Here is a 12,588-nt window from a genome sequence, read left to right as displayed (position 1 = left end):
TTTAAATTACAGCCAAAAAACATCGCAAGGTTACTTTTGCACCACCTGTTATATATATATATATATATATATTATATTTGTTGGGGATGAATTATTCTCATTTTCACAAAATACACGAATACATTTTTGGATTTGTATCTCTCCTTTCTCTCTCTCTCTCTCCCCAGCTTCAATATTAAACGTAATGTTAATAGATTAAAATGATCTTCAACTAAATGATAGCTGTTATAATGCTCTCACTATTCTCTTAATTTGTTTTGTTGGTGCTTTTTTGTTACACGTGCAATTAAAGCTGAAACTGAGTATGTATATACATATTTTATACCGCACACATTATTGCACCGAAAAGAGTTTCTAAATACCGCAATCCCGGAATACTATTGAAGATATCCCGAAATCACAAGAACAAATATTTAACATCCCTACATATAATAGGCAATACACTCGTCAGCCAACAAATACATATAAGTATTCAAGATATAATTATAAAATATGTATGTATAGTTTTTGTTATTGCGTAAGTGATAAAATGGAATGATGGGAGAGCTGGCTAAAAACCAATCAAAAAACACAAACTTACCACAGTAACAAAACAACTGCTCTACAGTTGAGAACTGAAATCGTTTGTAGTTATAAGATACTCATACATTTGTTAATATACACACGTATAAATATTTATTTACATTTTTTTCACTCGTGGAGAGAGAGACTTGAATTCAGTTAGAAAATATCAACGACGAGTGCGTCACCAATTCTATCCAAATTTGCTTTTAGTCAGTCTATCTTTTCCATATTGTGTGTAAATCATTTTGTGTGCTCATAAAAAAAAAGTTTAATTTCAAAATAAAATTTGAATAGTGAATTTAGTAAAACTTTTTATATTTATGAGCAGTTGTCGGTAACCGAGCTACTATTGTTTGGCATATTTTTTTTTTATTTTTGCGTTATATAACTAATTGGCAATAGCACGGGCGAATTAGAACGGTTAACCGGTAACTGGCTACCAAATCTGTAAAAATCACACACGCCAACGGAAAAATATAAAAGTGATAAGATCGAAAAATGGTATTCTCGATACAGGTAAATGTCATAATAAAACGACCAAAGTTTTTGGATATACACATACTTACTATGAATGTATATACGAGCGCCGATTAATAGTTAAGTACCCGTGAGAGCAATGTGCAATAGAATTAAATTTTTCTTCATCTGTTATTTATTTTCTGCGTAATATCCTTTAAGGTTGACGATACATTTTTTACAACCTTTCTGCCATGCCTATAACCGCCTCAAAAATTAAACTTACCACAGTCTTCTAAATACATACATACGTTTCTATCTCGCTGGTAACTTTCTATTCCATGCTAAATTGTTTAGCCATGAGCCATTCAATATTGAAGAACTGATAGAAGATAGAAGGAGGTAGCCAATTCGTTCATGAATTTACACACAACAATTACACAGAAATATATCTCAAAATATTTTAATAGTAAACTCAACGATTGAACTAGTCCCGCGTAACCGATAAGAGGGGCGTAATCTATATGTCTTACGAATCATTTTTGCACCAGTACATGACCCATGGTGGAGCAAATATATCATAGAAGGTGACGACATCCGCGAAGTGAATTTGACAAAATCAGTTAATTGGCTGATGTAATAAGTGGGATTTGTTTTCATTTTATTGCTTTTAATTTTTATTGTTATTAACGAGCGAATTTATCTTCCAACGCCGTTTTCTTGCTGGCTTATCCGATGTTTACGTCAAAGCCAGAATACTCTAACGGATGTTGCAATCTTGTAATCTATCATTCAAAGGGCAACGAGCGAACGAAAGACAAAAGTTGACTTATTTATTAGAATTTATATATAATAAAGGGTGATTTTTTAGCTATTATCTTTTTAAACAGTTGGTTGAAACAGCTTACGCACGTTTCGTGTTTTGTTTCACTGTCAAACATCTTCGGTTTGGTCTATAATTTAAACATGAATCGTCTTAAAAGCGAACTACGCTTGCAAATCATTGAATTTTATTATAAAAATGCGTGTTCTATTAAGAAATTTTAAGATCCACTTTTTTATCGAAAAATTGTGTTCAGCGACGAAGCTCATTTTTGGATCAATGGGTACGTAAATAAGCAGAATTGTCGATTTGGGAGTGAAGATCAGCCAGAAGAATTGCAAGAGCTACCAATGTATCCAGAAAAGGTCACAGTTTGGTGCGGTTTATGGGCTGGAGGTATCATTGGACCGTACTTCTTCAAAGATGCTGCGAATCGTAACGTAACTGTGAATGGTGAGCGCTACCGTGAAATGATATCCAACTTTTTTTTGCCCAAAATGCAAGAGCTTGACTTGCATGACATGTGGTTTCAGTAAGACGGTGCCACATGCCACACAGCACGCGTAACAATGGACTTGTTGAGAGGCGAGTTCGGTGAACATTTTATTTCACGTTCGGGACCTTTCAATTGGCCACCCAGATCGTCCGATATAACGCCTTTAGATTATTTCTTGTGGGGCTATGTTAAAGATCATGTCTATTCAGACAAGCCTGCTTCAATTAACGCATTGGAAGACAACATTAAAGCATTTATATGTGAGATAATGCCCGAAACATTGGAAAGAGTATGCCAAAATTGGACAAAGCGGATGGACCATTTGAAGCGCAGTCGCGGTCAACATTTGCATGAAATAATCTTCAAACATTAAATTATATGGACTGTACTATCGATTTAAATAAAAATTTCATGCATTTTTCTGAATTTTACGTGTGTTTTTGAAAAACTTAAAAAATCACCTAGTACTCGTTTCCTGCCAGAGCCTACAACTCGATAGTTTGATAAAAGTAAATCATAGTGGTTAAGTTACAATCTTTTGAAAAATTATTTAAAGCAGTTATATTGGTCACAGAAGCAGTAGCTAGGAGAACAGAAAATTTGCTGGATCCGAAGTGTTTCTTCCTGATACTTTCTAAAGTTCGACAATCGTTTAACGGATGGTCAGCTGATAGGTTATTATCGCAAAACGGGTAGTGTTGGTGTGTGAGTGTGGTATGTCCTATTCAGTGTCGGGCTCACTGGCTTGATAATTATCGAGGTGTATGGCTTGAGTAAAGAGCTGATATGTGCATGTCGTTGATTGCAGTATACAGATGCATAAACGTATTCCATGCTGCCAGTTGAATAGAGTCAATATATTTTTATATGTCTATGTAAATAATTTTCGGAATAAACTGGGAACAGTAGGCTTGTTGTCGGCATACATTAGTCGTGCTGTTTCTTTGGTTTGCTCGTTACCTCGGATGCCTTTATGGTCCGGTACCAACATTGATCTTTTTTATGTTACGAATACAAAGATCTCTTATTTTTTCAACCAATTTGCTATTGCTATAAATGTTTTGTATGGCTTTAATGGACGGCATGCTATCAGTACAAATCAGGATTTTTCCCTTTATTACGCTAGAAAAGTGTGTTAGGCATCGGTATCTATCATACTTATAAAATTGTTGAGCAACAGAAAAAAATATGAGCAATATGAGAATAAAAATGTATGGCATATCTTTACCATCAAACATTGATTGAGAGACGATAGTCTCGTATTCTTAACGATGAGATTAAGCATAAATATCAAAATGATTAGTTTCATTGCGTAATTGTACATGCTTCGGAGGCGAACATTAAAGTTAACTTCCTACAGAAGAAGTCGGAGAGAAATCGAGCAGGTGGAAAGGTTGATAAATTCAAGAGTTCGATGAGCTTTATGACCAGTAGTAATTCATGGTAATGCCTATGTCAACATATTCTTGTTGCAGACTCTTATCACGTATTTTTTATTCTTATTTTATTTATTTTTTCATAAAATGCCGCCTGCACAGTTCTCCATGAAAAGTACACAATTTCGCATTTCCAACTAAAAATACTTCCAAATTATCTGAATCTGTTTGTGGTATTAACCTTTATTCAGGCATAAATCAAAATGTTTACTTATGGAAATTTTATATTTTATATCAGAAATATTAGACCTCTTCTTTTCGCCAAGTGTTGGCAAGTAGCGAATAGATGAAGCAGCTGGTATAAATGAACATATCTTGGCAACTCTGGGATACGACTGTTTTAAATTACATTCGTTTGTAAGACAGTAAGTTATGCCAGTTTAATGAGGTATAGCCATGCTCGCTAGCGGCGAATCTTGCTCGAAAACTTTTTTGTTGCTTTCGCTTACAAATTTTTCGTTTAGTTAATCGAGCATAAAGATAGCGAGCGGGGAAGTGCCGAATAGAAGAGGTATATTATTCGGTCATATTTGACTGCTCTGACAAACTCCAGAAGATATGATGGTACATTATTCGAGCGAAACAAGCATTTTGAAATTGTGGTAAGCTGCGAATACTCTTATAGGTATAATCAACCCAATCATGTAATTCATATTCATCGTAGACTGTTTTTCGTAGAAACTAAGAAATTGTAATCATACAATTCGAATAGCTCCGAACGTACGTTCAAAATTCGTAGAGTAGCATTCACCGAATACAATCGTAACGTCAAATCTTAGAGTTTCGTACAATTTTTCTACGACTACGTTAGATTAACGGATAAAAATTATAACGAGTAATAAAAAGAGGATTGAAAAGGAAACAAATAAAAAAGCTGTAAAATGTAAGTCCTTTATTAACTAAACTATAAATAATGAGAAATTTTGGAAGTATATGTACTTTTATGTGACTTCCACAGGTGTAAAGTTGTAACAACACGGCAGCAGTAGGCCACTTTGTTGGAGCTAAATAAAGGAGAAATCAATGTGGCCATGATACTTTAGTAGCCCTTCGGTTTGTAGTAGATTCATTTTTAAATGATCCCAGGAAATTTTTATTTTTGATAAAATTTTATTTTGTTTTTCTCTTTTTTCAATGGCACTCATGTCGAGATTTACCCATTGAGGACACTATCGTGTTTGTAGTGGCACCAATACGTCTTTTAGCACATAGCTAAATGTCGACTGTCCCATTGGCACGTTGTAAATTTTGCCAATTCCTTGCTGATAGCTTCCCTCCGCAAGAAACCGTAAAACAGATGATAGGCAGAGAACTGGAGTTATGGACGACGACCTTGCTGAGCTTGCGCTGTGTTCAATAAAACTCAAAACGTATGTAAATGCAGCTTTATTTAAACCGTATTTAAATAAACTTTCTCTTTAACAAAAGGTAAGCACTTAAATTGTTTGTCCATATCGAGAGGCTTACTGGCATCTCTCAATATTTTTCGCTCAATTTTGGGACTCCGTTTAGTTCTCTCTTCCTCCATTAACACATCCGCACAAATCAACAGAGACATTTTAATTTGAAAATTCAGCTAACTTGACAAAAAACTTAAAGATTATTTACTAAATTGTCTTCTTTACATTGAAGTGAGCTGTTGTCGAAATATCAAAATTTGACATTTGAATTTGGCAGCACTTTCGTGTTCACATGGAACCCACGATTACAATTTTTTCGTATTCGTAGTAGACATTCGTATTCGAAGGTTTTCTACGACGGTTTCTATGGTATGGTTGAATACAATTTGAATGCTCTACTCCTATTAACGGATCATACAAAAGTATTAAAGCGTTTTAATTTTTTAGCTTTGTTTGACATTTTAATGGAAGTGCCCATATATCAGTTTACAGGATTACTGGTGGTTTGAATGTCAAAGTGATCTGTTTTGTTTATATTTTGATTCAAATTCATGAGATTCTTGGAAAGCTCAATTCATAGAGAAATTCGTTGAATCCGTAGAAACTAGTCAGCTAATTTTGATGTTTAAACCACCAAATTGCAAAATTAAGTACATGTAAATTTTGTTTTTTTACTACTGCTACCACCTTGTACGAATTTGCCTTGATTACTAGATAAAGTATAATTTCGCAAATGCACTTGGCGGGCATATAAAAGGGTATTTATTTCTGATTCTGAAATTTAATCAGCAAACAAAAGCTTCTGGCTATGACTCATACGCCTGTGTTTGTACATAATGGGTAACCTGTATGCAAAGAGGAAGTTTTATATAGGCCAGTCTGAAGTATTGTTATAAGGAGCGTTTGTAAGCAAAATTAAATAAATGCCCGCAAGAGAGTGCTTCAGATACTGGCCAAATGCAGGTGTAAAAGACCCAAAAAAGAAATTTCAGCGGGTTGAAGAAACTTCCAAAATAAAGGCTAATTCTTAGAAGTATGAAAACAGCAATAAAAACCTTTATAGTTTATTGACTTTAAAGAACCACCAACATGCTGCATTACAGGTTGTATTTTGGTTTGAAGAATATTTTCCCAATACTATAAGTAGGTATGGTCGGCCATGGTATTGAAACCGATTTGATTTGCTTAAAAATAATACCAAGAAATTGCAACTTCTTCAATTCCTATAAGAAGTAATCCCGGGTCATACTTTTTGAAAATTCACGCCATTCTTACAGAGTTTTTTTGTTGGATGTCTTTAATCTTTTCTTCTTTGCAAGAGTTTTCTACACAATGACTTTTAATGCTCTTCTAAATGTCTCTCTACTAACGGAGTGGCAATAGCTTTTTTAGAGCTGTTTTAACTTATTAGTAGAGATTTTTGGCCTCAACTGACGTCATAAGAAATCACGCAGTATTGCCATGGTCTCTCTGATCGCATGCGACGTGCCGCCATCTTGCTGACACCATCTCTGTCTACTGAAGGAAGGATGTTCATTATTTGTAGAAAATAATTGTTCAGCAAGCGTCGATAAGATACATCGTCCACAGAAATTGATTACCCTTAACGATTTTCTAAGAATATGATCCAACTATTCCACTGTTTGACATTGCACACCAAACTGTCACTTTGGGACTGAGAAGTGGCTGCTGATAATTTAATAGTTAGTTCTGTCCTTTAGATGACCAATAATTACAATATAAATGAAAATTTACTTCAATACTGCAAGAGATAGTGTTTACTGTACGAAATCGCTCCAACATTGTCTCGCAGAAATGTTTACCCAAATTGCAATCTATAGGCTTAAGCGCTTGCACGATTTGAATTTCGAAGAGAATGTCCTCGGACCCCAGGACTGCCGCTCTCTTGCGCACGGACTGACGTGGGTTATTGTGCAAACTTGTAACGAAGAGTTCAATGCTTTCATTTGCTCTCATTGTTCGGCTGGGCCCCGGCCATGGGCTGTTTGTCACCAAACTGGTTTCCTGGAACCTTTGCACCCGTGAACGAATCTAATCCTCACTTGGGGCATCACGTAAACGTCGAATAATGTAGGTAACATGAACAAAATCTATGACGAGCAGGAATGAAACGAATAATAGGCCTTGAAATACGTTACGTTTAAACCTAATTCTGCTACCGGACGCAATGTATGTATATGGCCATTGGACCTTCACCACTTTCTCTGGCGGAAAAGTTCATAAACGTCGAAGTACAATCCTCCTTTATTCTACTGCTACCGCGATGCCAAAATTTGGTACGCCAACAAAACGTATATATATGGTCATATAGATTTCCATTGAGCACCGAATTAGGAGGAATCTCTCCAAGCCAGCTAATATTATTTGTTACGGCGGCTATCGTTTGTTGACCTAATTTCCACTGTAAAATATGCAAGCCTTTGGGTGAATATGTGACATAAAGAAGCTTCTCATAAAAACCATGAATGGCAGAAAACTTCAGCTCCTTCTATTTGTAGAACAACATCAAGCCATGCATCCCAAATTGAAGCAGAAGATCGAACAAACATTTAAGAATATATGTATATATGTATGTATATTCATTCGGCCTCGGTAGTCTAGCGTAAGTGCACTGGCCTGCCATCCCAGAGGTTACGGGTTCAAATTCCACGTAAAGCACGGTTCACACACTTTTCTAAATTTACCTACTTTTACTGTTTCAAAAAAAAAAAAAAACTAATTCCTCAACCCCAAAAGCCTTATCCTTTCCATCCTTACTCCCGCACAATAGACAGCGCATTCTTTGCGTTGTGGCTGCTGAAACAAGCAAAAACTAAGAAAAACACACAGTTATACATTGCATTAGTGGCGCCAACAAGAGGAAGCGGGCAATCGCGGTAATAGCGCTGACAAACCAAATTTAGCGAAGTCCTCAACCATCTGTGTGATCCTTCTGCCAGAAAAATGTGAAACACAGGTGGCCAAATATTAGACTATTTTGTATAGTAATCCCCAAAATTCCCAAAATTAAAAAAAAAAAAATATTGATCTGATATAATTTTTCTAGTACACTAGCCAGTAGACATACCCATACATACATACTATTTATGTGTAAGTAAGTGCCTGAATCGTATCAATAAAATATTTTTGTTAATATTATTTTCAATGGAAAGACTTATCATCTCGACGTGTTTGTATCGTTTAGAGATGTGGGCTATTTCGTGTACTCAAAACTATCTACGCCACGAGTTACTCACTCATAATAGATTAATAATCATAATAAGAAACATAAGTGCAAAAATCTGATAGCATTGTGATTCCCCATTCCCTGATCTAGCACTTTGTGCTATAAATATTCGTATATTGTATACTATAATGTGTTGTTTGAAGTGGTAATTCATCAAAAATCCAATTATAGATCCATTCTGTGCGATTGAATATCTTTGTGAGGTTGTTTAACATACGTCTGTACCAGCCAGCTCTTCAAGGTTCTCAAAGCGGTTTTCCAAGGGTTTGTCACTCTCGGACATTCACAGAGGAAGTACCTATAATATAGTTTTCTTTCTTCCGGTAGATTACAACTATGGCCGCATATATTGTAAGGGATGCCCATTTTGGCTGCCTGCTCTTCTATTTGCTAGAAGGCAGTTATCACTGCCGAGAGTCTGCAGGCAACCCTTCGTTTAATATTTGCCTGACGTTTGTTCTGCTGAATTTGTAGGTTGTCTGATCCCTCCATCTACAATCCGCGCTTTGTAAATATTTTGAGGAGACTGCATTCTTGATTGCACCCAGTGGTGTGAATATCGTTTCTGCAAGAATGTTATTCATGGCAGTTCCTTCTCTAGCCAATTCGTCCACTTTTTAAATGACTTTAACTACATATGTGTATATTATTAGTATTTATATTGTACACTGGTAAACTAAAAACAATAGGTGTGCTAAAGCTATGTAATAATTGCTGCAATATTGGAGTTCTCTTAATTGCTTGATAATCTGTTGATGATGCTCAGCTGATAATTTAATGAAATATTGCAGATATTATTTTGCACATAATACGTCTGTTCATGAAGCAAATAGTTTGTAACAATTGTTACAAATTATCAGGCTTGTACCCAAAAAATTTGCAAAGTAGGAGAAAGTGAGAGAGCAAAATGACATTTCATTTAGAAGTGAAGTTGCATAAATTCTTACTTGTAAGAATTTTCCAGTGAGAAAAACAGCTAATCGCAAAGTAAAAATAAACACGAAATAAAATTTGCGAATTGCAATTGCTAACGGAATGTTCTTAATCTGACTGCGATGATGAAATGGAACGAATTATTGTGGACAAAATAAAATAATGTGATGTTAAGCTCAACTGAAAAGATTTTTAATTTTTGTGATTTTTCGCGCCAACAAACTAATCAGCTATTCGTAAAACCAGCAAATTGTTACTGGTTTTGCGATCATGTACTTTTTTTGATATTTTTCGCTTTGAGAGCGAATTCTCGGAAATTAAGTTACAGGCACGTTACTGGATAATTTTTACATGAACAAACCTTATGTGATATTTGATAGGGTTCTTTGAAAGAGTAAGAATAGAGCATGAACTTTAATTTCTGCAATACTTTACCCCAAAGAACCGATTTCTTCAAACGAAATGTGACCAACAACTTGGCTCCAGCCGAGGGCCTTTCATCAGTAGAAACAATAAATAATATTAAACAATACCACTTTTTATATAAAGATTTGCATACGAGTAACAATTCGATTTTTATTATAAACAGTTTACCTTCAGATGTGCAGTGAAATTTTTTGTACTGCGTATGTTTTGCTACAGATGAGCAACTGATTGTCTGTCAACATTTCATCGAACGCGTAAAGTTGGCAATATTGTAAGAATTTTCACTTAAAACATAATTTTATTAAAAAAAAAGAGTGACACTGTCGCAAATATTGAAGCTCGACGCAATTTCTTGTCAACTGAGAAAATTGTCCTAGATACTTAAGGGCATTGTTATTTAAGCAATTTGTAATTATTTTGCATATCTCCCAAACTTAACCTTTTTCGAAATATTCGATTTTAAAGATTTTTGATAAAGTTTTGTATTTACCATTTTGTTTCTTAAGTGTCGAAGATGCTTGTTTTTTCAAGAAAACTTCTAACTATAGTAATGCCCACTATTCAGCTCCGAAACACAAAGAAGAAATAATTTCCATTATTTTTGCCTGATTGCTTAAATGGCGAGGACTACGAAAATTTTTAAGAAATAATTTACTCTCGATTAACGAAATGAGGCAGTATCTAAGAACAACTATCGTGAAAATTAATTTAAGGAGATGAATGAAAATTTGTATCAGGATAGGGGTGGTCTTGAGGAGAACAAATTGTAGTGCATAAAACAGTACAAATTGTTAACTTCTTTGTTTTAGTCACGTATTTTTACAATTTTTTTTTTATGGAAATTTACGTTCCACTAGTCCTACGTTCCACCTACGGGTTATTTTTTATATAATCTTTTAAGTATATAAAAAGATATTCTAGCTTTTTAAATAAATAATATATAATTATTAGCGATAAGAAGTAGGGAACACGAAAATAATGGACTTCTTTTTAATAGTAGAGTAAAGAGTAGGAGTTACTCTTTGTTTTCCCCTTTGGGCTCAGGCGACCTCAACTCAATTAATTTAGACTTTGTTTAATATTATTAAAAACTAATCATTTTAGCAACAAAATTGTCAGTAATCAATAAAAATAATATTGGAACTTGTTTGTGTATTTTCAGAATTCAGAAACAGGGGAAATGGACTACACGTATCGTCCCCTGTGTTCGGTAAAACATCAAGATTTTGATATGGAGACTGGTGAACCCTTAAACGGCCCAAAATGGAAAGTTCGATATGTCAAATATGAAAATTTCCACATACCCAAAAAATATCTACGAGTCCACCCCGCCGAGGAAATGGACACAAAAATTACCACTTTCTGCGATGACGAGTATTCACAAACAGATATCCATGTAAAACCATTTGCCACGGCGACCAAATCAGAAGAGAAATGTGGTAAACAATATAAAAAGGAGGATTTCATGAATATGGACGGAGTTAAAAATGTAATTCTACTAAATGTATACGAGTATATATGTTTGTTTTTATTTTATCTTCAAAAAAATACGAATATTAAAACAATTAAAAATTTTGCAGGATATCCTCTTGGGTTACACTAAGGAGACGTATATACTTTTTCTCATTCCATCACTATTTTACTTCACATTGACTTTTATTCTGGTTGCCATTGAGGGATTTTTACACTACTGGGCACACAAGAAAAACTCCTTAAACACGAATAAATCCTATTACTTCCGCAGCCCATTGCATCTGTTGACATCCCAGTTTTGCGCGCGTTGCCGTTGTGAATGTGAAATGGAGATAAAAATTTTCCAAACGCTAAACAAGCAAATGCGCAAAGTTAGACATTCGAGAGCGCTGAAAGATGTGACCAAAATAATAACATAAATTTTGAATTTGCTTTTATTTATGGATCTATAAAAAACAAAGTTGATATTTTATTTTAAATACGACGGCGGTTCTGCGTTACCCCAGCGACTTGGATTCAAATCCAATCAAAGAATATAACTTTGGCATTATATACCAAAAATTTATTGGGAATGTTTTACTATATTACTACAACAACAACCACTCCGGGTTATATAAACTTTGTAAATTTTCGAACATACGTATGTAATAGCTCAAAAAATTGTACATTAAAAATGCAATATGTTACTTTATAAAAAAAAAGCTTGCAAGGCTTGAAAGTGTTATATTTCTCTTATGCATAGGTAATCGAATTCAGAAAAAAATTTATATGAACCTTTTAATCCTGTGCAAGAGTCTATACGATCTTAGTTGTATTCTTATAATACGACGCGTCTGCATATAAGCACGATTTAGTACTTTTGAGTATTGAGTTGTTTAAATTTTTAGCCATTGCTTGAATCAATTATAAATGACTTTTGTTTTTCTTGAGATTTCGCATACTCGTATTTATGTATGGTTAGGTGGAATTTATATCATAAAACTATTGGGTTGGGGAATAAGTTCATAGCGTTCTTATATTTTCTTTTATTTTACAATGATTGGTTCGCTGTTTGGCAAAGGGTATGTATTCTTTCGATAGAAATCTTTCTGCTCTATAAAACTATATTAATTGTATTTTAAAATTATTTAATTTTTAATTAGTTTTGAGGCTTAGAAATGGAATACCCAGAAAGCAAAAATCAAAACCGTAGCAGCGCGTAACATTTGCGACGTGTATGGAGAAGGTGTCATAGGCGACTCTACAGCACAGAAATGGTTTGCAAAGTTCCTAAATGGTGGCTTTGACGTCGATGACACGCGGGGGGAGACCTTCTGAATCCAATAAAGAACGTC

At 34.6% G+C, this 12,588-nt stretch overlaps 1 protein-coding gene across 1 annotated transcript; it reads left to right on the top strand.

The window, feature by feature from the left end:
• Nucleotides 1–602: 602 nt before the first annotated feature.
• LOC129241107 (uncharacterized) lies at nucleotides 603–11,972 on the top strand. Its single transcript, XM_054877278.1, has 3 exons — nucleotides 603–1,080; nucleotides 10,944–11,270; nucleotides 11,362–11,972. Exons 1-3 carry the CDS (start codon nucleotides 1,063–1,065, stop codon nucleotides 11,671–11,673), a joined length of 657 nt encoding a protein of 218 aa, XP_054733253.1. The 5' UTR covers nucleotides 603–1,062; the 3' UTR covers nucleotides 11,674–11,972.
• The last annotated feature ends 616 nt before the right edge of the window (nucleotides 11,973–12,588 follow it).

This window comes from Anastrepha obliqua, chromosome 3 (assembly GCF_027943255.1).
Source record: "Anastrepha obliqua isolate idAnaObli1 chromosome 3, idAnaObli1_1.0, whole genome shotgun sequence".
NCBI lineage: Eukaryota > Metazoa > Arthropoda > Insecta > Diptera > Tephritidae > Anastrepha > Anastrepha obliqua.
Note: the sequence above shows the minus strand (reverse complement) of the source record. Positions and strands in the feature narration are given on the sequence as shown.

Bases quoted from the DNA above. Each gene is read 5' to 3' on its own strand.
- LOC129241107 (XM_054877278.1), top strand. The intron at 11,271-11,361 runs GTAATTCTACTA...AAAATTTTGCAG, and splicing joins ATATGGACGGAGTTAAAAAT to GATATCCTCTTGGGTTACAC.